The 27,778-nt window shown below is 37.1% G+C and overlaps 1 protein-coding gene across 1 annotated transcript in view; it reads right to left on the reverse strand.

Moving 5' to 3' along the window:
* The window catches only part of CFAP44 (cilia and flagella associated protein 44), a 145,739-nt gene that overhangs the window by 12,460 nt on the left and 105,501 nt on the right, over window positions 1-27,778 (reverse strand). Inside the window, exons 27-33 of the mRNA XM_043474858.1 lie at window positions 25,692-25,895; window positions 24,553-24,748; window positions 9,418-9,528; window positions 7,527-7,657; window positions 6,332-6,448; window positions 5,308-5,509; window positions 1,407-1,567 (exon numbers count right to left, since the gene is read on the reverse strand). Of these exons, the coding sequence (XP_043330793.1) occupies window positions 1,407-1,567; window positions 5,308-5,509; window positions 6,332-6,448; window positions 7,527-7,657; window positions 9,418-9,528; window positions 24,553-24,748; window positions 25,692-25,895 (1,122 nt within the window). The remainder of the gene's footprint in view (window positions 1-1,406; window positions 1,568-5,307; window positions 5,510-6,331; window positions 6,449-7,526; window positions 7,658-9,417; window positions 9,529-24,552; window positions 24,749-25,691; window positions 25,896-27,778) is intronic.

Raw genomic sequence — 27,778 nt, forward strand, 5'->3', positions numbered from 1 at the left:
CATTCCCTTCTCCAGGGAAATTTTCCCAACTCAGGAATCGAACCCAGGTCCTCTCATATTGCAGGCAGATTCTTTACCATCTGAGCCACTAGGGAAGCCCTATGCACATGGGGAAATATAGTAAGCCAATAATAGAAGCAGGTGCATCAGGTGTGATTACAGAAAAAAAGAATAAGTAGGATGAAAGTGGGCAAAAATAAGATGGAGATACATATCACTCCACTTCTGAAGAAGGATATTAGTATGCTGAATGAGTGCTGGTGTTCATTAATTAAAAGGGAGAATGATTGTTTAACCAGAAACTTTCCTGTATCACTTGTCCCCCAGTGTTGGCCCAGAGTCCTCAAGGTGACCAGCTTCAATGGCCATACATCTGCCATTGGCTTTCCTTTGTTACCCTATTACTCCAACAAATTATTTTAGATTGCACATATTATCTCCAGCACTACCCTGATTGGAACCAGTCCCACTGACACCAGCACTGGAGTAATTTGTTTCTCCACAGTACAGTGACAAATCTTAGATAAGAAAAGATAAGATACCACTGGGAACCTCTCCTCCTTCCCTATCTGCTGTTAAGTCAGAAAACTAGAGAAGCCATGTGATTGGTGAGCTTATAAAATCTTTCTAAAAAGTCCCTCTCTTTGAATCAGGATGTAACTGGAATACTGCCTCATCTCATGGCTCCAGGAACAGTGTAGGCATTTAACATTTAAGACCCTACCAGCTAAATAGTATATACCCTGTTATAAAATCTATTACTTAGAGATGCTTTTCTAATTTCCAGAATGGAAACAACATGCAAAAGCTATATAGAATTATATAAGTAGGATCCTCGGAGCATTACCAGGTGCTACTAGTGGTAAAGAACCTACCTGCCAATGCAGGAGACATAAGAGACAGAGTTTGATCCCTGGGTTGGGAAGATCCCCTGTAGGACGGCTTGGCAACCCACTCCAGTATTCTTGCCTGGAGAATCCCATGGACAGAGAAGCCTGGTGGACTACAGTCCATGGGGTCACAAACAGATGGACACAACTGAAGTGACTTAACAGGCACAGAGTATAGCAGTTCATGTCTATAACACTTAGAGCATTTATACATTAATGCGGACCTCAGAGTGGAATCTCTCATCCTTCATGCCATGCTGCCCTCATATTTACATGAATCCTGGACCCCAGACTCCAGTGCTGGTGCTTCATCCCAAGATAGACCAGTACCTCCAATTAAGTGAATGATAAGGAAGCCGAGACAGACTTAAGACCATGGGGGAACTCAGTGGGGCTCACAGGAGCCTGTGAGATGCTCTAGCTGCACAGATGTAGAGATGCTCTGCAGGGACCCCATGACTGCTCACCAGGAGTTCTCACCTCTGCCTAGAGGGTCACCTGCCCTCTCATCCTTACCTCCCACATTTTCATTTCCTTTACGTTCGATAGCTCCTTTCGAAGCTTTTTGATCTTTAGTTCTTCAAGCGTTGTATTCACAGAAAGTGTCTGAAGGGCTTCTAGATTGATCACGCGGCCAAACTTGCTAATCATTAGTTGACTGACTGTTTCTTCCATTTCTAAAAGAAGACAACCACTGTCAGGCTGTTCAGAAGCTCCCACTGTTATTAAATGAACAATACCATTCTAAGGAACAGCTTTTGCAAGATGATGGTAAAAGGCTTTACGTTACCAATTGGGTTTTCCTCTGTGACACTGCACCTACTGCTTTCCTCACTTAGAATGCACATTGCTGTACTGGCTTTTCATCAACTTCAAATTCCCATGTGAAACAGACTCACCTTTCCCAGGTGACTTACACACTCTGGTCTGCTCCTGTTCAGACTGTTCATGGGCCCCAACGGGTTATAAAGCCTTTGGGTTTTCATTTTTTACTACTGATCTCTGTAACATCTTGTGCTAAGACTAAAATAGGTACTGAATAGAAGTTTCCTTCTCCAAGTAAAAACACTCAAATCCTGGCAGTGGTTCACAGGGTCCTACCTGCCCTGCCCCTGTTAGCTCTCACACCTCTCTCATTTACTCCAGACACCTTCTCACTTCTCAAACATTCCAGGCTCACTTGGGTATTCTCATAAGGAATCCTCTGGAATTACCCTGCCTCGAATTCTCTTCCCAATATAGCCACGTGGCTGGTCCCACACAGTCCATTTTCTGAAAACAAGATGTGAGACTGGTGGTAGACTCATTTCCAGTACACTCATTTCTGAAGGTGTAACCAAGTGTGACTTGTTCTCTAACCACTAGGGAGAACCATGTCTTAGCAAGTATATCACATTTACAGAGAACTCCTCCTTGGCCTCCTACAGGTATCAGCACTGTTTCCCACTCCTTTTAATTTTTTTTTCTTAGTTCTTTTCATCTAACATGCAACATTTTACTTTTTATTGTCTTTCCTCAACATGGGAACACTGGAAAACCTGGAGAAAATTCCATTTGTGGGATTTTAAGAAAGTATAACCTTGCAACAAAATTTTCTATGACCAGAATCCCCTAAGTGAAGTCTGAAGGCCCTAACATAACAAGTTGATGCAACTCAGTTACTGGGCAGGAATGTGTATTCAGGTATAATCGTTACCATGACTGAATGATAAAGGCATAATTGGCATGACCGCCATTTTGCACAATCCAGGAAGGGTTATTCATTTCTATTCTATGTGAGTGGCACCCCCATGTACTTGCATCATGTGGTGGCCATGATAATTAGTGATGCAAATGAAATAATGATTAAATTATTTGCTCTAGTGTATCGAGCCTGTGGCTGCCTGCTTGGCCCCCTCAGTAAGAACCTTGACTGCCCCCAGCTAGCCCATATATCAGGGTGCCCTCTCCCAAGGCAGCCTCATGGACTAGGACATGGACTCTGGTCTTTGCCCTTCCCCCAGCTAGTATTCCCTGGGGACATAAAGCCTTCTGGAACACCCCCCATTCCCCACTCCCCCTTCCCATAGCTGCAAGCTGTGCTCTTCTTGAAAAGGAGAGAACTTACCTTCCCACCTCATGTTCTAAACTCTCCTCTTCTCCCCCATTGGGTCTGGGATGGAGGAAGGCACCAGTGAGTGACTAGTGACTATGGTGTTTCTCATCACTGTTAAGTCTTTGTTCTCTGAGTTATAGGAAATGAACCCACTCCTAGTTTCACCTTCAGAATTAGAAGATCAGTCTTTAACCAGACCCACAACTTGCTTTCAGAAAACAAACCAGGGATGGGAGAAGAACTGAAAACCATTGAATAAAACTTCTACTACACAGAACTTTTTTTGTTAATTTCAACTAACATTCCAAAAATATGAATACTTCATTTCATCTTCACACATTTTCCCAAACTGAGAGGTTACCCAAATGAAAACAAGTTTCTTTCTTCATTTTCATACTAGTTTGTTCCCTTGGTTTGACAAATAGTATTTCCAAATATAAACAACATTCACAGGCTACAGAAGTCAAAGGAATGTGAAGTACGAGAGAAACACTGGGGCCTCAAGGTTTACACCTGAGAAAACTCTGTGTCTCAAATAAGTGTTATTCAAACATAGAGTCCTAACACGTATTTTAAAATTTTATAATCCAGCCACCCATGAGAGCAGAACCACCACCTCACTGAAGACTGACTTCTACAAATTCAAGCAACTGGGACTGACTGACAACCATATTTTTCCTTTTTTACTTTCCAAATTTTCCTTTAAAAAATATTTAATTGTGGCAAAATTCACATAATAAAATGTACCATTTTAATCTTTTAAAAGTGTACACTTCTGGGGCTTCCCTTGCTGTCCAGTAGTTACATGATTCCATGCTCCCAATGCATGGTTTGAACCCTGGTCGGGGAACTAAGATTCCACATGCCACATGATGTGGCAAAAAAAAAAAGTGTACAGTTCTGGGGCATGCTATTCTACCACTCCTAATGTTATTGTTATTAAAGTTGGAATACTTTATCACTTACATCTATGTTCCATGTCTTTTCTCCATACATCTTACACTATTTACCTCAATTCCAGGTGAACCAAGAACATAAAAGTAAGGAACACTACTAACAGAAGAAACAATAGAAAAATATGATCTCAAAATAGGAAAGGATTTAAGACATACATATATACACAATGCGCAAACTATAAACAGATTGATAAATTAATTATATTAAGATTTTTTATCCCAAAAAGATACACCAAATAAAAAGGCAAGATACATACTAGAAAAGATTCAAAATACATGTAGTAAAGACAGAATATAGAAAAAAAGAATAAAAAAAAAAGAATAAACTCCCTACAATTAATAAGAAAAATAAAAAACAGAAGTAAAAAACTGGGCAAGGTGTATAGCAGGCAAGTTTCATATGAGAATACAAATAAATGGCAAAAAAGTGTATGTGAAGACATTCAACCTCAAGGAACTAGGGAAACAAAAAGCACAGTGAAATACAATTTTAACATATACCAGGTTGACAGAAACATGAAAGTCTAACATTACTAAGTGTTGATGAGACTATGGAACCTAGGCAATTCTCACCCTCTCGGGTGGTGAGGGAAACAGTAGGAACAGAAAACAGTGCAACCATTTTGGAGGACAACTTGACAATACCCAGGCGAGCAGAAAATGCACACACACACCCATCTCACCCACAGTCCCCAATCCTGGGGACTCACCTCCCACACATGCACAGGGAGACATGTACAAGAAGGTTGACTGAAACAGTGTCTGTAATCATGAAAAATTACAATACCCTAAATGTCCATCAACAGGAGGCCAAAGAAAAACTCTTATAGTCCAATGGTATACTGTAGTAGCAGTTAAAATGGTTAATTATCTGTAGCATTACAGATTACTCTAAAAAAATGGGTTAATAAAGTGAGTTGCAAATTATAGCAAAAACATGCAAAGACACTTCATATAGTGTGTGTGAATACATCTATATGTGTATGTACCTGCCTCATGGTTGATCCTGGGGAAGGAGAGAGCAGAATGATACTAGAAAGAGAAAGGCCATCAATTATATCTTCAGTGCTTTATTTCTTAAGCTTGGTAGTGGGTATTTTTTATATTTTTCTACATTTTATTAAACATAAAAACTTTAAAAATTGTGAGAAATTGTTTCCGTGACAAAAGATTTATAATTTTTAAAATAGAGTAACTTTTTGATAGCATCAGGAGAGAGAGTAAGTAGAAAGAGGGGAAGGTGTTATTTCTGCTCAGCGGTTTGGATCTGTGATGACCTACTGTTTTCAGAGCTGGAGATGACCACTTGACAGACCCCTCTGTAATCAATAAATATTACTAGGTAAGCCATGGGCTTACTACTCACTCTGTATCGTTTTGGCCATCTCTCTCTTTTCCCGGATGAGCTGCTTACGCCTCTCCCGGCATTCTTTGTTAAGTCTTTTCTGCTTGGAATTTTCCTCATGGAGCTGGACAATTCGTTCTTGCAGTCGTCCCAAGGAGCGGTTGGAAAAGACTAAACTTCCAGAAAGATCACTCGGTAGTTCTCCAAATAGCACATACTCTATCTACAAAAGCATGACAAAACTGGTATCAAAATAGACAAAAACCAAAGTAAATATAAAGTCATAGAAAGGGGTCTGCTTCTTTTTCTGTCCCTTGTTAGGTCATGACCTTTGGTCTCCTAACTCTCACCACTGAAGAAGGTAAAAGCAAGAAGCTGCTTTCAAAAAGAAATCACATTACATCCCTCTGGGACAGCAAATCTTTCCAAAATGACCACGCTGGATATCTACTGCCTAAGGATGGAACAGACATTTCAGGGCTGGAATATTTGGCAAACTGCTACAGACAGTTAATCCAGTTTGGGTCTTTACCTGACAAAATGCATTACAAGGGGCCTTTGCTTACATTTTAATGTAAGTTGTAATTCAAGTGGGATACAGAGATGAACAAAGAAAAGGGGAAAAAGTATATTCCTTTTATCTTAACCTCCCTCATTAACAAGTAAAGAATAAGGGAAGATAATTCTCGCACCATTAGTCCGCATCTATTTAAAGAAGGTGTGAAAAGTGCCATGTGTCCAAGAGACAAGAAGATTTCAACCTCCAAGCCATTCCTTTAAGTCATAGGCACCTCATTGCTTCAGACTTGAAGTAATTCAACTTTCAAAGTCATAACAACCACCAGGAAATATACGTGTTTTGATATTATGTTTTTATCACAATCTCAGAAGGGGTAAGAAATGTTGGGGTGTCATTCTGCAGGTAGATGTCTCAGACAAGGACTGCCCTTTTCCCCACCAGTGTCCCATGAATCTTTCTCTGGAAAAGTCTGAGGGTGATGGCTCTTCTGCTTAAAGAGGGTGGGGCAACCTCCAGTCCCATCACCTGGTGGAGCTTCAACGGGATCACAACCAGCAGTTCATTCAGCCGCTGCTGCTTCTCACGTTGATAAGCCTCCAGGGCCTCCTCTGCCGCATTCAGATTAGTTGCCACAATTTTTACCTGTAGAAAGCCCCAAGTGCGAGATGTTGACAAGATTTGGTGAATATATAACCAAGGTGATAAATGAAGCCATTTGGGGAGGAAGAAAAAATATGAGCTGGATCTGCCTTGTTGGGCTGGATTAAACAGATAATCCCAGACTGCCACCCAGAAGTATGTATTATTCTCTTTCTGCTAAGTCATGAGCTACACCACTTTTTTAATTGTCCCTATGACCCCAGAGTTGTAGAGATTTTGTGAATGAAAATGCAGAGGACGTGTTCCCATCTCCCTTTTATTTTCTGCTGGAAAATCATCTCTCAGCCAGTAGTGTCTCTGTAAGGATGGTTCAAATCTCATTTGGTCATAAGGATCTCAATAAATTAGTGAAGAAAGCCCTTTATGGTAATGAAATTACCAACTACAGTATTTCTAAAGTACATGCCTCATCTCCTAAAATACTTGAAAGTTTTCCAAATCATTTCCTTTCTGCAAGAGGAGAAGCAGCCTACCAAAAACATTTCTGAACATGAGACAAGTGATGCTGCTCTAGGAAAGAGTACCTAAGAGGGAAACGGAGTAGATATGGGAGAAAAAATCAATATAACAGTACCAGAAGTTTAGCTTAGTGGCCTCCCAAAGGAATGCATACCCCTCAGAATGTCAAAGTGATCTACTGGGGTCCAGAAAGAAAATGGAGTTTCCATATCTATTTATTTTTATCTTATTCTTTTTATTTTCTGTTTTTGCAAATGTTTCATAATACATTAAATATAATTAATACAATAGTTTATGGGTATAATTTCTAAATAAATATACATTTATTGTGGGAATATATGTTCCACAATTTTTTTTTTTTTACTTCCAGAAGTATGTAATCAAAAAAGTTTGCGGGCCAATGATTTAGAAAAAGTTCCAATCATCAAAGAGGCAATGGCCCTCAAAGACATCTGTAAAAGGATGCAACATGGGAAATGTCTCTCTTCTAACAATAAGTCCTAACTCATGCCATTGCTATGAAATGGCAGTATTATGGCTAGAAGGAGGTGTAGCATGTTGGGAGATGATAAACAGACCTGAAAAAGGCAGAAAAACATACTTTTTTGGACAATGTATCATGTTCCTTTTTGAGGTTATCGATCATTTTTTTTTCTTCAACTAAAGCCTCTTCAATGTCCAGCCTTTTCTCCCGAAGTTGAAGGGCCAGTTCAAAGAGACCCATATCACAATCTGAAAAGACAGACAAAACAAAAAAAGCAGCTCCATTCATTATAGAATATAGTTATAAGTGTGAACTTTGGGGTTTCAGAATTATTAATGTCCATCTACTCCAGTAAAGTTTCACTACACTTAGGGCTCCAGGTAGAAATTATTAATGGTATTAATAATCATGATAGAGACTTCCCTGCCAGTTCAGTGGCTAAGACTCTGAGCTCCCAATTCATGGGGCTTGGGTTCAATCCCTGGTCAGGGAACTAGATCCTGCGTGCCGAAACAAAGATCAAAGACCCCAGTGCTGCAACTGAGACCCAGCGTAGCTAATATTTTTTAAAAAATAATCATGATACTGGCTATGATGTTAGTACTGATGTTCTGAACAATGCTCTGAGCCAAGCTTTGTGCTGGGTGCTTTATATACCTTAGCTCATTCAAGCCCCACAGGCCCTGCAAGGTCAAAACTATTGTTTCCATTTTACAGGTGACAATCATTAAGTCTCAGAGACGTCACATAGCTGAAATGTGATAGAACAGGATTCAAGTACAGTATCTCTATACTATTTTTCACCCTACCACACTAACAGCCACATTTATCCACGGAGTCATGGATAAAGAATGTGGAAACAAATAGATCACCACAATGGAATCTAGTAATCTTAGTTCCAGCCCTAGTGCTACCACCAACCTAGCCACGAGATTTTGTTCAAGCAGCTTAATCCTGCATTACAATATTTTCTAGCTCTCTTTCACTCACAAATATGACTTTAGAATTATTTTCAAAATCAAAACATGATTTCAACTTTATTTGAAATTAAAATTTGATTTATAATTTATTGAAATATCTAGGAAAATAATTTCAGATCAAGAAGAAATAGTTTTTTCCTATGAATCATTCCTCTGTCGAGACTGTAAAAATATTGGTCTGGACTATAAGAATCTTAAGGCTTCCCTGATAGCTCAGTTGGTAAAGAATTTGCCTGCAATGCAGGAGATCCCGGTTCAATTCCTTGGTCGGGAAGATCCCCAGAGAAGGGATAGGCTACCTACTCCAGTATTCTTGGTCTTCCTTTGTGGCTCAGCTGATAAAGAATCCACCTGCAATGCAGGAGACCTGGGTTTGATCCCAGGGTTAAGAAGATCCCCTGGAGAAGGGAAAGGCTACCCACTCCAGTATTCAGGCCTGTAGAACTCCATGGACTGTATAGTCCATGGGGGTGCAAAGAGTTGGACATGACTGAGTGACTTTCACTCACATAAGAATCTTAAGACTGTAAGAATATTTCAGACTGGTTTCACCAGTGAAAACAGTGAATATAAATCGCCAAGAATCTCCAGGAGACATAAAAATTTCCCTTAAAAAACAGGTTTGAAATAAGAAAATTTAATGGTTTGGCAAAAAGGGAGAGTTTTATAAAAATACACATGTGTATTTTTACATACACACATGTACATACACATACATAAATTTTCTGTTTCTTGGTAAAATGAAACTTTCTGCATAATTTATGACTGAATCAACTATAGATTGTCTGCAGATTATTTAATTTGGTACTCATAAATAGCAGCCTCAAGAAATAGGAAGTAAATTGTCTAGAGAGTGCCCAAAGTATTCATTAGACTATACTTCATGTTTATTATACATGATATAATAGGATATATATATCCTTTCCTTAAATATTATGAGACAATTGAGAAACCAAAAATGAGGATCTTTTTGGTATTATCATCCATAGTCAAACATCACAAAGAATGCACAGTTTTATCCAACTTACTTGTTGGGCAGATAGAATCATCAAAAACCTCATCTTCAGATCCAGACCCCTCCTCATCACTCTCCAAGCTGGATTCTTCTTCACTTGATTCTTCACTTTCCTCCTCTTCATCTAAGGAGAGAGAAAAACACTGTTAATATGCAGAGAAGTTCCTGTGTTAAGATAAATCCCAGATTTTAAAAATAAATCATTTTCAATGAGTTAGTTACTAGGAAAACAAGGGGTAAATAAGGAAATTACTCAATATTTTTAGAAGAATTTAAGATAGTTAAGGACACAGGGACTGAAAACTCAAATGCCTGCAGAAGGTTATGCAATTAATTTCAGTGCATCGAGTCAGAGAGGGGTGAGACCAAGTTGCCAAGCTGCTTGTACTATGACCTGCCTAATGCACCCTTGGTTATACAGCATAGTGCCCTGAAAAGAGAGGATTTTCATAACTTCTCTGAACTAAGTAACACTAGTTATAATCTTAACTTAACCTACTTTTGTGAATATTCATGTCTTACTGTGGAAGTATTCATATTAAATGTTTGATTTCGAGATTCTGCACCAAACCCTATTGGGATTGCTAGTTGACAAAGACTCTCCTTTAACCAAACTTGAGTCAGGCTCCTCTGAGTCCTCTGTCTGGTCCTTGACCCATGCTCTGTCCTTGGCCCACTTAGTCGAGTTTTAGCAAGAGTCCTGTTGAGTCAATTTAGTAAAATTCACTACCCTTAATATCTGGTTAAATTCCTTTTTCCTTAGCCTTAATATCGTATCACTCTGGCTTGCCTTCAACAAAAATCCTGTTATGTCAGTTTAGCAAAGAATTACCTTACCTCTCAATAATTTTCCATCAACTAACCCCAATCTTACTCCTTGGCTATAAGTCTCCATTTGCCTTGTATTCAGAGTTGAGCTGATCTCTCTCTTACTATAAAATCCCATGATAGTGGTCCCCTGAACAAAGTCTGCCTTATTGTTCTTTAACAAGTGTCATGAATGATTATTTCTTTAACAATATCATATCATGTTTAACATGTTATATAAAATATAAATTTTTTGAATACTAAAATATATCTGTTCCCAAGAATTTTAGATAAGGATTGTATGCCTCTTCCACTCAACTCTACTCCATTTTCTTTTAAAACACTTTGAGTCCATGTATGAACAATTAACAGTTTCTATTTTATGGAACATCAAAATATATAAAGTTAAGAAGTGGACCTCATACTCACTAGAAAACTTCTTAAATTAAGATGTCTCTTAAAATTACTATTAGTGATCTGTACCACCTTATGAAATAAATCAACAATGTTTATAAATAGGCTTTAAAATTCTTACACAGACGTCTGCTTTTAGGAAGATGAAGTAGATCTACTTCCCCTATTCTTCCCACTAAATACAGCTAAAACCCCTGGACATTAAATATAAAATGAACACAAGATAACTCTGAGAAGTGGAAAGGAGGAGGCAGATCTACTATGCACTTCGAATCCTGAGGGACAACACTGCAGTGATTTCCTTGGATTTTCTTTTTGCCATATATATCTCTGAGGTGAAGAAGACTAAGTCAGTCTAACCTGAAACACCAACAGGTAGAGACACAGAAAGGCCCAACCAGAACTTGCTCTCTCTAGCCAAATGACCAGGACAGAGGCAGATTAGCTACACAGAAAACTTGAAGAAAGACCACACAAAAATACTGTGATCCACCAGCCCAGGTTGGATGCATGAGACAAGTGCTCGGGGCTGGTGCACTGGGAAGACCCAGAAGGATCGCAGTGGGGAGAGGGTGGTGGGAGCGGGGATCGGGATGGGGAATACATGTAAATCTATGGCTGATTCATGTCAATGTATGGCAAAAACCACTACAATATTGTAATTAGCCTCCAACTAATAAAAATAAATGGAAAAAAAAATACTGTGATCCCACTCACACCCATGTTGGCAAAGGCCTAATGGAGCCTAGACAAGCCAAAACAATTCACACAAAACAGTACAATGTACATTATTTGCAAGTGCTCACAGAATATACCCTTGCCAAGCTGTAATGAGGACCCCACCATTCCAGGTAGGATAGTGTCAGAAAAGATCAAGTAAGGAGTCAAGATATTTATTCTTTCTGAGGGTGACCAATCCCCTTACCCACCAACCACCAAGATGTCTGTGGCAATCACAGTCTGGACCTGCATTCTCAGATGGCAGTAATAAGGTTCTCTTCATCCTTCCTGCAGAGGTGGTGTCAGAAGAGACCTGGTGGGGAGTCAGGACTTCTACCATTGCCCAGAGGTGCCAAGGCCTTCCCCACCATGTTGTCAGTAGAGACTCTGTAAGGAGCTAGACCTCCCATCTGCACACGGAAGTAACAAGGAGATCTCCCTTCACTTCGGTGACAATAAAATGTGAGTACCTCCACGTGGCAATAAGGAGGAGGCACCCATTCCTTCCTCTGACAGAACAGTGTTAGAGAAACCCAAGTAAACCAGAAGATTTAAATAAGATACAGAGTCTAATACATAATATGAAAGTTTCTAGGTTTTAGCTGAAAGTCATACCAAGAACCAGAAAAATCTCTAACTGAATGAAAAAAGACAATCAATAAATGTTAACACCAAGATGACAGAAACAGAATTATCTGACAAAGTATTTTAAACAAGAAGGATAAAAATGCTTCAGTGAGCAATTATGAACACACTTGAAGCAATGAAAAAACAGAATGCCTCAAAGATATAAAGTCTCAGGCTTTTTATTTATTTACATAAGGAAAAAGTAAATGGAAATTTTAGAAGTGAAAAATACATTGATAAAAACTAAGGGATGGGGTCAACAGTAGAATAGAAGGGAAGAAAAATAAATCCATGAACTTGAAGGTAGAAAAATAGGAATTAGTCAATCTGAACCATAAAAGGAAAACAAACTGAAACGAACAAAACCCAAACACCAGAGCCTCAGGGGCCAATGGGATCATAATGAAAAGTTTAACAGTCACGCCATCAGAGTGCCATGAAGGAGTCAGGAAAGAACAGGTCTTTAAACGGACTTGAAGAAATAATGACTGAAAACTTCCCAAATTGGGCAAAGTACATAAACCTACAGATTAAAGAACTTGAATGTATTCCAAAGAGGAAAATTCCAAAATTGACACTAAATCACATAACAGTCAAACTTCTGAAAACTAAAGAATACTGAAGGCAAAGAAAGAAAAGTGATACTTCACCTACAGAGGATAGCAATTTGAATATCAGAGGGTTTCACCAGAAACCATGGTGACCAGAAGGAAGTGGCACAGTATTTTTCAAATGTTAAAAGAAATAATCAATCTAGAATACTACATCCAATGAAAATGTCTTTCAGAAAAAGAGGGGAAATCAAGACATACTTAGATTATGGGGAAAAATTTTTAAATTGCCACCAGTATACCCTCCCTAAAAGAATGGATAAAGGAAATTCTTTAAACAGAGGGAATTTTTTCTTTTTAAAAAATGAAATATTGAATAAAAATATGGATAAAGCCTATATGGTTAGGCTTTCCTCCAAGTGTTTAAATTGTGTTTGATAATTGAAGCAAAAATTATAACATTGTCTGATATGGTTCCAGATGTATGCAGAGGAAATATTTAAGACAATCAAATGATAAATAAGGAAGAAATTGGGATATAAAGGTAGGTAAGGATTCTATACTTGACTTAAATTGGTAAAATGATGACACTGGTGGACTGGGATAAATTTTATATATATATATATAATATAGACAGCAACCACTAAAAAAGTTATACAAAGAGATACATTCAAAAGTGCTCAGTTCAGTTCAGTCGCTCAGTTGTGTCTGACTCTTTGCGACCCCATGGACTGCAGCACAACAGGCCTCCCTGTCCATCACCAACTCCCGGAGTTTACTCAAGCTCATGTCCATTGAGTCGGTGATGCCATCCAACCATCTCATCCTCTGTCATCCCCTTCTCCTCCCACCTTCAATATTTCCCAGCATCAGGGTCTTTTCAAAAGAGTCAGTTCCTCGCATCAAGTGGCCAAAGTATTGGAGTTTCAGCTTCAACATCAGTCGTTCCAATGAATATTCAGGACTGATTTCCTTTAGGATGCACTGGTTGGATCTCCTTGGTGTCCAAGGGACTCTCAAGAGTCTTCTCCAACACCACAGTTCAAAAGCATCAATTCTTTGGCACTCAGCTTTCTTTATAAGTCCAACTCTCATGTCTATACATGACTACTGTAAAAAGTGCTAGAGAAAATTAAAATGGAATCCTAAAAAATGTTCGACTGACCCACAGGAAGATAGGAAAAAGAAAAAAGACAAAACAGATAAAAAATAAAATAGCGGACTTAAACCCTAATAGATCAAATATAAGTGATGCAATACACCAATTAAAAGACAGAGTGGATGAAAAACATTATTCAGCCATACGCTACCAGAAATTCACTTCTAATGCAACTATATAGTCAAGCTGAAATTAAAAGGAGGGAAAAATATATCATACAACTATTAATAAAACCAAAGCAGGAATGACTATAATAATATAGGATAAAATGGACTTCAGAGCAAGGAAAATTACCTAACACAGAGAAAGACATTAAATAATGATAAATATGCCAATCTACCAAGAAAACATAGAAATCTTAACAGTAAGTGCATAAAACAACAGAAATATGGGAAGTAAAAACTGATAAAAATGAGAGGAGAAATAGATAAATCCGTGAATGAATTTGGAGACCTCCACACCCCAACTCAACAGTTGATGCAACAACCATACAGAAAATCAACCATCAATCAACAGAATCTAACTGACAGTAATAGAACATGTCTATACAGTACAACATATAATACATTCTTTGCAAATGCTCACAGAACATACACCAAGATAGATATGTCAGACCGTAAAACAAATCTCAACAACTAAAAAAGAATTGAAATCACACAAAATGTGTTCTCTGACCACAATCGAATCAACTAGAAATCAATAACAGAAAGATAACAGGAAAATCTCAAAACACTTGGACCTAAACAACACACTTCTATATAATCCATGGAATCCAAAAGTAACAATGTAAATTTTAAAACTACACTGTCCAGAATGTAAATGAAAATGAACTTCAAGTTTTGTAGAATACAACTAAAGCAGTGCTGAGAGAGAAATTTATAGTACTAAATTAGAAAAGAGAATAAATTCTCAAGTCAGTGATTTAAGCTCACACCTGAAAACCTAAAAAACAGGAGTACAAAATAAACCCAAAGCAAGCAGAAGGAAGGTAATAGTAAAGATAAGAACAGAAAGCAATAAAATTGACAGCAGAAAACAGAGAAAATCACTTATACAAAGAGCTGACTTGTTCTCAAAAAAATCAGTTGAATTGACAAACCTCTAGTAAAACTGAAAAAAAAAAAAGGAATATAAGAAACAAGGTACCAATATCGAGAATGCAACAAACATTATTACTAAAGACCCTGCAGGTATTAAAAGGATAGCAAGGAAATACAATGAGCATCTCTATGCACATAAATTTGGCAACTTAAATGAAACAGACCAATTCCACAAAAAATACAAATTACCACAACCCACCCAATATAAAGGAGATAATGTGAATAGTTCTGTAACTATTAAGAACTTTGAAATTCTAATTTTAAAACTACCTTGAAGAAATCTCTTGGCCCAAATAGTTTCACTGGAGAACTCTACCAGACATTTAAAGAATTGCCATAAATTCTATACAGTATCTTCCAGAAAAATCAGAAAGGGGAGTTGTTTAGTCACTAAGTCATGCCAAACCCTTTGTGACCCGATGGACTATAGCCTGTCAGGCTCCTCTGTCTATGGAATTCTCCAGTTAAGAATACTGGAGTGGGTTGCCATTTCCTTCACCAAAAAAAGGGGAGAAGACTTCCCAATTCATATTTTGAAGCTAGTATTCTCCTGATACTCAAAACCAAATATAGTATAAAGACAGTACAGTGATCCTCATGAATACAGGCATAAAAGTTTTTAAATTTATATTTTATTGAAGGATAATTGCTTTATAGATTTTGCTGTTTTCTGTCAAACCTCCACATGAATCAGCAATAGGTATACATATATCCCCTCCCTTTTGAAACTCCCTCCCATTTCCCTCCCCATCCCACCCCTCTAGGTTGATACAGAGCCCCTGTTTGAGTTTCCTGAGTCATACAGCAAATTCCCGTTGGCTAACTATTTTACATACGGTAATGTAAATTTCCATGTTACTCTTTCCATATATCTCACCCTCTCCTCCCCTCTCCCCATGTCCATAAGTCTGTTTCTCCACTGTTTCCCTGTAAATAAATTCTTCAGTACCATTTTTCTAGATTCCATATATGTGTATTAGAATATGTATCTTTCTCTTTCTGACTCACTTCACTCTGTATAATAGGTTCTAGGTTCATCCACCTCATCAGAAGGGACTCAAATGTGTTCCTTTTAAAGGCTGAGTAATATTCCATTAAGTATATGTACCATGACTTCTTTATCCATTCATCTGTCGATGGACATCTAGGTTGCTTCCATGTTCTAGCTATTGTAAATAGTGCTGCAATGAGCAGTGGGATATATGTGCCTTTTTCAATTTTGGTTTCCTTAGAGTATATGCCTAGGAGTGGGATTGCTGGGTCATATGGTGGTTTTATTCCTAGTTTTTAAGGAATCTCCATACTGACTTCCATAGTGGCTGTATCAATTTACATTCCCAACAGCTCAAGAGTGGTCCCTTTTCTCCACACCCTCTCCAGCATTTACCATTTGTAGACTTTTTGATGATGGCCATTCTGACTGATGTGAGGTGATATCTCATTGTAGTTTTGATTTGCATTTCCCTAATAATGAGCAATGTTGAGCATCTTTTCATGTGTTTGTTAGTGATCTGTATGTCTTCTTTGGAGAAATGTCTGTTTAGGTATTTTTCCCACCTTTTGATTGGGTTGTTTGCTTTTCTGGCATTGAGTTATATGAGCTGCTTGTATATTTTGGAAATTAATTCTTTGTCAGTTGTTTCATTTACTATTATTTTCTCCCATTCTGAGGGTTGTCTTTTCACCCTGATTATAGTTTCCTTTGATGTGCAAAAGCTTTTAAGTTTAATCAGGTCCCACTTGTTTACTTTTGTTTTTATTTCCACTACTCTAGGAGGTGGGTCACAGAGGATCTTGCTTTGATTTATGTCACCGAGTGTTCTGCCTATGCTTTCCTCTAAGAGTTTTATAGTTTCTGGTCTTACATTTAGGTCTTTAATCCATTTTGAGTTTATCTTTGTACATGGTGTTAGGAAGTGTTCTAATTTCATTGTTTTACATGTAGCTGTCCAGTTTTCCCAGCACCATTTATTGAAGAGGCTGTCTTTGCCCCATTGTATATTCTTTTCTCCTTTGTCAAAAATAAGGTGTGCAAGCATTTATTTCTGGGCTTTCTACCTTGTTCCATTGTCTATATTTCTGTTTTTTTGCCAGTACCATACTGTCTTGATGACTGTAGCTTTGTAGTATAATCTGAAGCCAGGAAGGTTGATTACTCCAGCTCCATTTTTCTTTCTCAAGACTGCTTTGGCTATTCAGGGTCTTTTGTTTTTCTGTATGAATTGTGAAATTTTTTGTTCCAGTTCTGTGAAAAATGCCATTGGTAATTTGATAGGGATCACATTGAATCTGTAGATTGCATTTGGTAGTATAGTCATGTTCAAAATATTGATTCTTCCTACCCAGGAACATGGAATATCTCTCCATCTGTTTATGTCATCTTTGATTTCTTTCATTGGTGTCTTATAATTTTCTGTGTACAGTTCTTTTGTCTCCTTAGGTAAGTTTATTCCTAGATATTTAATTCTTTTTGTTGCAATGATGAATGGGATTGATTCCTTAATTTCTCTTTCAGATTTTTCATTGTTAGTATATAGAAATGCAAGTGATTTCTGTGTATTGATTTTGTACCCTGCAACTTTGCTAAATTCACTGATTAGCTATAGTAATTTTCTGATACTATCTTTAGGGTTTTCTATGTATAGTACTATGTCATCTGCAACCAGTGTGCACTTTACTTCTTTTCCAACCCGGGTTCCTTTTATTTCTTTTTCTTCTCTGACTGCTGTAGCTAGAGTTTCCAGAACTATGTTGAATAATAGTGGTGAGAGTGGACACCCTTGTCTTGTTCCTGACCTTAGGGGGAACGGTTTCAGTTTTTCACCATTGAGAATAATGTTTGCTGTAGGCTTATCATATATGGCCTTTATCATGTTGAGGTAAAGAACACTGGTTCCTTCTATGACCATTTTTTGAAGAGTTTTAATCACAAATTGGTGCTGAATTTTGTCAAAGGTTTTCTCTGCATCTGTTGAGGTTACCATATGGGTTCCATCTTTCAATTTGTTAATATGGGGTATCATATTGATTTTCATATACTGAAGAGTCCTTGCATTCCTGGAATAAACCCAACTTGATCATGGTGTATGAGCTTCCTGATGTGCTGCTGAATTCTCTTTGCTAAAATTTTGTTGAGGATGTTTTCATCTATGTTCATCAGTGATATTGGCCTGTGGTTTTCTTTTTTTGTCTTGTCTTTGTCTGGTTTTGGTATCAGGGTGATGGTGGCCTTGTAGAATGAGTTTGGAAGTGTTCCTTCCTCTGCAATTTTTTGAAAGAGTTTTAGAAGGATAGGCATTACCTCTTCTATAAATGTTTGATGGAATTTCCCTGTGAAGTTATCTGGTCCTGGGCTTTTGTTTTGGGGGAGATTTTTGATCACAGCTTCAGTTTTAGTGCTTGCAATTGGGTTGTTCATAATTTCTATTTCTTCCTGGTTCAGTTTTAGAAGACTGAAGTTTTCTAAGAATCTGTCCATTTCTTCCAGGTTACCCATTTTATTGCCATACAGTTGTTCATAATAGTCTCTCATAATCCTTTATATTTCTGCATTGTCTGTTGTAACCTCTCCTTTTTCGTTTCTAATTTTATTGACTTGATTCTTCTCTTTTTTTCTTGATGAGTCTGAGTAAAGGCTTGTCCATTTTGTTGATCTTCTCAAAGAACCAGCTTTTAGTTTTATTAATCTTTACAATTGTCTCTTTCATTTGTTTTTCATTTATTTCTGCTTGGATCTTTATGATTTCTTTCCATCTACTAATTTTTGGTTTGTTGTTCTTCTTCTTCTGCTTCCTTCCAGTTGTTTTAGGTGTAAAGTTAGGTTGTCTATTTGATTTTTTTCTTGTTTCTTGAGGTAGGATTGTATTGCTATAAACTTCCCTCTTAGAACTGCTTTTGCTGCATCCCATAGGTTTTGAGCTGTCATTTTATCATTGTCATTTGTTTCTAGAATTTTTTTCATTTCCCTTTTGATTTCTTCAGTAACATGTTGGTTATTTAGACATGTGTTGTTTAACATCCATGTGTTTGTGTTTCTTACAGTTTTTTTCTTGTAATTCAAATCTAGTCTCATAGCATTGTGATCAGAGAAGATGCTTGATATGATTTCAGTTTTCTTAAATTTCACTGAGGTTTGATTTTTTACCCAAGATGTGATCTGTCCTGGAGAATGTTCCATGTGCACTTGAGAAGAAGGTCTATTCTTCTGCATTTGGATGGAATGTCCTGAAGATATCAATGAGATCCATTTCAGCTAATGTATCATGTAAGACTTGTGTTTCCTTATTAATTTTCTATTTGGATGATCTGTCCATTGATGTGAGTGGGGTGTTAAAGTCTCCTACTATTATTGTGTTACTGTCAATTTCTCCTTTTACGTCTGTTAGTATTGAGGTGCACCTATGTTGAGTGCATAGATATTTACAATTTTTATGTCTTCCTCTTGAATTGATCCTTGACCATTATGGAGTGTCCTTTCTTATCTCTTGTAATCTTTAAGGTCTATTTTGTCGATATGAGGATTGCTACTCCAGCTTTCTTTTGCTTTCCATTTGCATGGAATATATTTTTCCATCCTCTCACGTTCAGTCTCTATGTGTCTTGAGCTCTGAAGTGGGTTTTTATTTTAGACAGCATTTATTTGGGTCTTGTTTTTGTATCCATTCAGCCAGTGTGTGTCTTTTGGCTGGAGCATTTAATCCATTTACATTTTAAGTAATTATTGATATATATGTTCCTATTGCCATTTTCTTAAATGTTTGGGGTTGATTTTGTAGATCTATTTTCTTCTCTTGTATTTCTTGACTATATAAGTCCCTTTAACATTTGTTGTAAAGCTGGTTTGGTGGTACTGAATTCTCTTAACTTTTGCTTGTCTGAAAAGCTTTTTATTTCTCTATCAATTTTGAATACGATCCTTGTCGAGTACAGTAATCTTGGTTGCAGTTTTTTCCCTTTCAGTACTTTAAATATATCTTGCCATTCCCTTCTGGCCTGCAGAGCTTCTGCTTAAAGATCAGCTGTTAAGTGTATGGGGTTTCCCTTGTATGTTAATTGTTGCTTCTCCCTTGATGCTTTTAATATTCTTTCTTTGTGTTTAGTCATTGTTAGTTTGACTAGTATGTGTCTTGGCGTGTTTCTCCTTGGGTTTATCTTATATGGGACTCTTTGTGCCTCTTGGACTTGATTGACTATTTCCTTTTCCATGTTGGGGAAATTTTCAATTATAGTCTTTTCAAAAATTTCATACCCTTTCTTTTTTTCTTCTTCTTCTGGGACCCCTATACTTCAAAATGTTGGTGCATTTGATATTGTCCCAGAGGTCTCTGAGACTATCCTCAGTTCATTCTTTTTACTTTATTCTGCTCTTCGGAAGTTATTTCCACCATTTTATCTTCCAGCTCACTGATTCGTTCTTTTGCTTCAGATACTCTGCTATTGATTCCTTCTAGAGTGTTTTTAATTTCAGTAATTGTGTCCTTTGTCTCTGTATATTTATTCTTTAATTCTTTTAGGTCTTTGTTAATTGATTCTTGCATTTTCTCCATTTTGTTTTCAAGGTTTTGATCATCTTTACTATCATTATTCTGAATTCTTTTTCAGGTAGTTGGCCTATTTCCTCTTCATTTATTTGGACTTCAGTGTTTCTATCTTTTTCCTTCATTTGTGTAGTATTTATATGACTTTTTGTTATTTTTTTTTAACTTATTGTGTTTGAGGTCTCCTTTTGCCAGGTTTCAAGGTTGAATTCTTTCTTCCTTTTGGTTTCTGCCCTCAAAGGTTGGTCCAGTGGTTTGCATGAGCTTCATGTAGGATGAGTTTGTGCTGATTTTTTGTTTGGTTGGTTGTTTTTCCTCTGATGGTCAAGGCTGAGTGAGGTAGTAATCCTGTCTGCTGATTATTTGGTTTGTATTTTGTTGTTGTTGTTGTTGTTGTTGTTTAGATGAGGTGTCCTACACAGGGTGCTACTGGTGATTGGGTGATGGCAGGTCTTGTATTCAAGTGGTTTCCTTTGTGAGTTCTCACTATTTGATACTCCTTAGGGTTAGTTCTCTGGTGGTCTAGGTGTTTGGAGTCAGTGCTCCCACTCCAAAGGCTCAGGGCTTGATCTTTGGTCAGGAACAAAGTTTCCACAAGTGGTTTGTTATGGCATTAAGTGAGATTAAAACAAATATCCAAAAATGAGAAACCAAAGATGAACCCCAGACAAATGGCAATTACAAAATCAGACAAATAATAATTAAAATAATGGAATACACACATATACATATACACCCATGAGCAAAGTGAAAACAGTCCAACAAAAATAAAGTGCAGTAGATTAGTCCAGCAAACAAAGTAAATCAAAATTTATATTTACCAGTTAAGAACAAAGCTAACTAAAGCACAAACTGGAAAACAAAACTAAAGCAAGGTGCCAAGTGGGGAATAAAGCATTGAAAACAAAACTAACAAATATGTTGAGAGGAAAGGAAAGAAAGAAACAAAAAAAAAAGAATAGATATGCAAAGTTAAATAGAGGTAGACAAAGATTTGTATACATTAAAGATTAAACTGCAAGAGGAAAAGAACAGTAGGAAAGACAAACAAAGGAATAAATGTAGAAAAAATATAATAAGTTTTTTAAAAAATTAAAAATTAAATTATAAAAAAGAGAAAAGAAAGAAAATGGAAGAAGACAGACAATGGGAAAAAAAATGGAAAACTCCACAGTACTGCAAAAGCCCAATGTAGGGGCAGAGGTTTATAGCAACAATAAAAAATGTGAGTGAATATACACACACACATATACACCCATAAGCAAAATCAGAACAGTCCAACAAAAATAAAGTACAGTAGATTGACCTGGCGAACAAAGGAAACCAAAAATTATATCTACCAGGACAAAACTAACTAAAGCAAAAACTGGAAAACAAAACTAAAGCAAGCTGCCAATTGGGGAGTAAAGCAATGAAAATAAAACTGACAAAATGTTGAGAGGAAAGGAAAGAAAGAAAAGAAAAGAAAGAATAGATATGCAAAGTTAAATAGAGGTAGATGAAGAAGATTTATATACATTAAAGATTAACTGCAAGGAGAAAAGAACAATAGGAAAGGCAAACAAAGAAATAAATGTAGAAAAAAACTATAATAGGCTTAAAAAATTAAAATTAAAAAAAGAGAAAAAAACGAAAATTCCACATAACTGCAAAAGCCCAATGTAGAGGCAGGGGTTTATAACAGCAATAAAAAATGTGACTGAGGAAAAAAACAAGCTTAAAAGTTTAATTAGAGTTCATAGTGCCAATAAAATCAACAACTACAACGGGGGGAGAAAATAAAGGAAAAAAAATCTAAAAGAATCTACAGAGCAAGTCAAAACATAAGAATAATAAATGTTTTTCTTGAATCACTGCTACTAGAGTCCTTTCCCTTGCTGGGAGTCACAGTCCACTTCACCTCCCTAGGATGCCTTCCAACACTGTGCTGATTTCTGGACCTGCTGTGGGGGCAGCTCAGATTCTAATCTGGCCCTACTCCTATGTGTTCTTGCTTCCAATGTCCACAGCTATCAGAACTTGTGCATTTTCTTTTGTGGGAGCTCTCAATGACCTTTTATATAGTCCATCAACACATAGTCTGCCTAGTTTATCATGTGGATTTAACCTACAGCTTGTACAGCTGGTGGAAAGATAGATTTTGGGCCTTCTTCCTTAGCCACAGTGCCCCTTGGTTTCAACTGTGGTTTTATCTCCACTTCTGCATGTGGCTCATCTACTGGGGTTTGCTCCTGAGGCTGGCCTAGAGGACTTAGGTTTGCCTCCGTAAGACCAGGTGTGGAGGTGGTGCAGCTGCTTGGGTTGCAGGGGTTCTGGTAGCACCAGGTACTCAAGGGAGTTGACAGCCAGGGCAGCAGGAAATATAGTGCTCTAGTAGGGTATGGCAACCAGTATTGGTCAATACACTCCAGTATTCTTGCCTGGAGAATCCCCCTTCCTGACAGAGGGGCCTGGCAGGCCACAGTCTACAGGGTTGCAAAGAGTCGGACACTACCGAAGCAACTTTGTACGCATAGATGCAGGACTTTTTTTTGCCTGTGGCAGCTCTGCCCCAGTGAGAGTTGAGCGTGAAGGTGGTGCAGCTGCTTGGCTTGTGGGGACCCTGGTGGCGCCAAGTGTGCAGGGACATGGACTGCCTCCGCCACAGGAGTTATGGTCCTATCAGAGCCTTTTTTTGAGCCTCTTATAGCTAGTGATCAGAAGGTCTCTTTGGCCAGTCTTTCTCCTTAGCTCTGCCCATTCAGGAGCTTAGAGGGCTCCCTTGCCTGGGGTCCTTCTCTGTTGTTTGGAGCATCAGGCACATAGAGGGGCCCCCCTGGCTGGGGTCCAACTCTATAGATTGGCACATCAGGCACTTAAAGGGGCACCCTAGGTGGGGTCCTACTCTGTAGTTCAGTGCCTCAGGCATTTGATGGGCCAGCCTCTCTATTGTTCAACTGCTGATGTTGGCCTGTGGGGAGAAAGAGGCTATAGTGATGGCTCCACCCCCTACACATGACTAAGCAGTATCGCCTTGCTTAGGTGGCTGCCCGGCTTTCCTCCACAGGCATTTCTCATCACAATCTCCTCCCTCACCCCTCTGGATCCATCTCTCCACAGTCAACAGCAGCCCTCATCCTGGGATTGCTCCACACTCCCCAAACTCCAGCTCCCAGCCCCTTTGCCTTCCAGGGGACCAGCATTCCTATCCAGGGTATGTATGGCTATGGCAAGGTCTGTCTGAGTCTCATTCCATTTAGGCTGCCACAGATCAGCTGTTTCACTCTCAGCCTTAAATGTTTCTCCTCTGAACCAGAATAGCTAATGCAATTTTTAAAAAGAATAATAGTGGGAGGAATTAGTCTACCTGATTTTAGAACTCAATACCTACCATACTCAAGACCATAGGATTGAGGAAGAGATAGACACATAGATCAACAGAACAGAATTAAAAAGAAAAAAAAAAAAAAAACAGAAATAGGTCCACACAAATAGGCTCAAATGATTTTTGACAAAGATAAAGGCAATCCAACGGAAGATAGACAGCCTTTTCAATAAATGGTACCAGAAAAATTGGACATTCCTAGGAGAAAACAAAAACCTTGACTTAAGTCTCCTACCTTATAGAAAACTTAACTCCAAGTGGATCATGGATTTCAATGTAAAACTATAAAATCTTTAGAAAAAAAATAAAAGAAAATCTTTGAGACCCAGGGCTAGGCAAAGAATTCTTAGACTTGACAACAAAACAAAATCCAAGAGAGGAAAAAATGACAAATTGAACACTGACAAAATTCAAAACTATTGCCCTGCAAATGATCCTATTCAGAGAATGAAAAACCAAGCTACAGACTAGGAGAAAATATTTGCAAACCACATTATTTGACAAAGGACTAGTGCATATAATATGTAGAGTTCTCAAAATTCAACAGTATAAAAGCAAGCACTGTATTCAAACGTGGGCAAAAGACATGACGAGAAATTTTATGAAAGATACACAGGTGTCAAGTAAACATGAAAAGAAGTGCTTGTTAAATGAAACTACCCTATGCTATCTCATACCATATGCACACACACTTTTGATGGTTAGAGACCTAAAAGTTTATATCCTCTCCTCTGTAACCCCACAGTGCCTCTACATTGTCTATGTTGTAGTGGAAAAAAAAAAAAATGTGTGTAATATATCCCTTAGTTATTTCTCTATTTCATGCTAATGAGAAAAAATAGAATCATATATAAGAAAGAAATACAAACCGACATCTCCTTCGACCTCTTTTTTCTTCACCCGCTTAATCCTCTTCTTTAGTACCTTCATAAGGAAATTAGCAAATTTATTGTTTTCTCCAAGCGCTGTTTGGAAACCAGCATAGAGGGCTTTTTCTTGGTCCTGTAGCTTGGCTACTTCATTCTTTTTCTCTTCCATCTCTTTAAGAGTTTCATTTATTTTCCACTAAATGAAAAAGAATATCAACAAATGATAAATAAAATATTTCCGGATAAACTGGGTTCAGAGAATAATGTACATTACAGTGTAAGGTTACAGTCTACAAACATTTTAAAATCTTAATATAAGTTTACATTTCTGATGTTTGCAGAGTCATTCATTTGTTTAAAACTTATAATTCTTTTGTAAAAATCAATTAAGGTCAGAATCAGATAAGATAGATTTTTTGATGTTTAACTTCCTCAAAAAACTAAATTAATTTAAAATTTTTACTTATATGTGAATGTCAGCTAATATTTTTCTGTATGTACTCTCAAAAAAGACTCTCTTTCATATCAACACAAGATACCTAAAACAAAAAGACAAATTTGTTCTTAGTGAAGCTGATACATCTACAAACTGACATCACTATTGTGTATACATTATCTAATAGACTCCTTCTTTGTTTATGACAAAGATAGGTGGTATAATTAATCTCCTTAAATTTACATATTAATATATATAATAAAGAAAATTTCCTGTGCTAGTCAATTATGTATTACTCTGAAAGTAGCTATCATATTTAAGAAATTTACCAACTCCTTTTCCAAGTATGTTCATTCATAATGATAATATATAATCAAAACTCAACTTCACATGATAGCTACTAACAACAAAAATAATTTTAAATACATATGTAAACAAAACATAAGGGTCACTTTTGAAAATTTTATTCTCCTACTTTATAAGATATCAGATCAAATTCATTAAAATTATGATTCACTGTTCCCTGAGCAAGGTTACCAAAAATAGAGAGCAAACAGGAATAACAGGAAAAAGGAGGATGAAGAGAAGACAAGAAAAAGATGTAGACTAGAACAAGGGGGGAAATTAAGAAGAAGAAAAGAAGAATTGAGTCCCCTCCATAACTAAGGCTGTAGCCAGTTAGCAATCTTTTGACCATTCATACTTGCATGTCCTGTTCCTCTTTGTCTAATGAATTAACACGCTCTTGAAGTATGTTCTCCTGTTTTTCAAAGTTCTTCAGGAGAAGCATTTCTTGAAATAATGTGACATGGTGCAGGTCAGATAATTTCATCTGAATATCTAACTTCAGTTTCTGATGTCTCAGGAGACGGAGTTCTGCATCAAAAGTGACAATCAGTTCTTTGATCTGAGGTGGAAAAAGATTTGAGGGTATGTTAGAAGCTTAAAACAGATAAGTGCATCTTTAAAACTATCCAACAATATTGATTTGTTTGGGTAAAAGCATTTTGTTTATTATGCCCTTATTTTGGATGGAAAATTATAAAGGTGGGTGAGTAGGCACATGTGTATGTATGTAGTCACATAAATCAGTTCAGAATATAAATTAAATTTATTAAGTGGTAGGAATTCTTGAGGAAGTTGCAGTCCTTTCAGCTATTTCTTCATAATTGATTAACCCATTGATCAAGAATGTCCTTCCTACTTTAAATCAGTTTTATAATAAATCTTGATTAAATCTTTGTTTAAATTGGAGACTATGAGCTCTTCATGGATATTGTTTATATTTGTCTCCATTCCATCCCCACAGTATCTCTACACTGTCCTTCACACAGTAAGCACTAAAAAATTTTTACTTTCCTCACCTTATTTTGAAAAATTTCAAAGCTATGGAACAGCAAATTTTTAAATAGATAAATATAATTGTGGAACCATAAGAAATTTATTCAATCTTCTTTACTTAGTTTATTTATAGATGAAGAAATTGAGACTAAAAATGATTTCCTTGAGACCAAAACTAATTTGTTATAGATAAGAACTCAAGTAACTCAGATCCTAGTCTAGACTTTATTCCACTGCCATTTCAAATGATCTTAAATCCTGTTTTACTTTGATTTTGACATAGCTTCTCCCTTGTCCCATCCCAAAGGAGATGAAGAAAGCAAAAGACAGCCCTAAGGGCAGATTCTCTTAAAGAAACTAGTACAACAGGAAGAATACACACCATTCCATGTTTTTCATTAGGCTGTACATGATGCAAAGCCTTGACTATCTAACACCTATAATGAGTGAGGGTTCAACCTAAGGCTGAGAAAGAGGAAGACATCTGTGGGTCAGGGGCAGTGAAACTGCTAGAGAATTTCAGAGAGCTGAAAAACAGAAACAAAAACAAATCAAGGAAAAGAAAAATTTAACTTTTAATGTTTGACTGTAGACTAAGTGGGTTCCCCTTTTAATGCTTGCTTAATAAATCTGAATTATTTTTAAGCTTCTTTGGAGACAGGACTATACTGTCTTTAGTGCAACACCATTCTGCAGCTATACCACATGGGTGTCCAAGTTGTAAGGGTTATGCTTGTTTTATTCTCACTACACTTCATATCTGTAAGCTTTATGAAGATAGAGTACATGTCTGGCTTGAGAAATGTTGCATCCCTACTACCTAGCTTACACTGTTTCTGCACATAGAATGGCCAATAAATATTTGTTAAATTAATAACTAGTTAAAATTAAATCAATCAAAACTTTTTACAGAAAATCTACTATATGTCTGAAATTGTCCTAGACACTTCAGGGGAATCAGAAGTATATGTGGCCCTTCCCTCAAGAACTGTATGATCTAATGAAATGGAGACTAAAGAAAAAAAATCAATAAAACTGATTGATAAAAAGGCTGGTCTTTGAAAAGATAAAATTGACAAACCTTAATTTAAACTCAACAAGAAAAAACGGGAGGTGGCCTAAGTCAATAAAATCAGAAATGAAAAAGGAGTACAACTGACACCACAGAAATGAACAGACCAATGAACAGAACAGTAATGAAGTTGAATCAGACTGGATAGCTTCACAGGTGAATTCTACCGAACATTTAGAGAAGAGTTAACAGCCATCCTAAAACTACCCCAAAAAATTGCAAAGGAAGGAACACTTCCAAACTCATTCTATAAGGCCAGTATTATCCTGATACTAAAACCAGACAAATATATCATGCAAAAAAGAGCATTACAGCCCAATATCACTGATGAACGTAGATGCAAAAGTCCTTAACAAAATATTAGCAAACTGATCCCA

Source organism: Cervus canadensis, chromosome 7 (genome assembly GCF_019320065.1).
Source record: "Cervus canadensis isolate Bull #8, Minnesota chromosome 7, ASM1932006v1, whole genome shotgun sequence".
In the NCBI taxonomy this organism is placed as follows: Eukaryota; Metazoa; Chordata; class Mammalia; order Artiodactyla; family Cervidae; genus Cervus; species Cervus canadensis.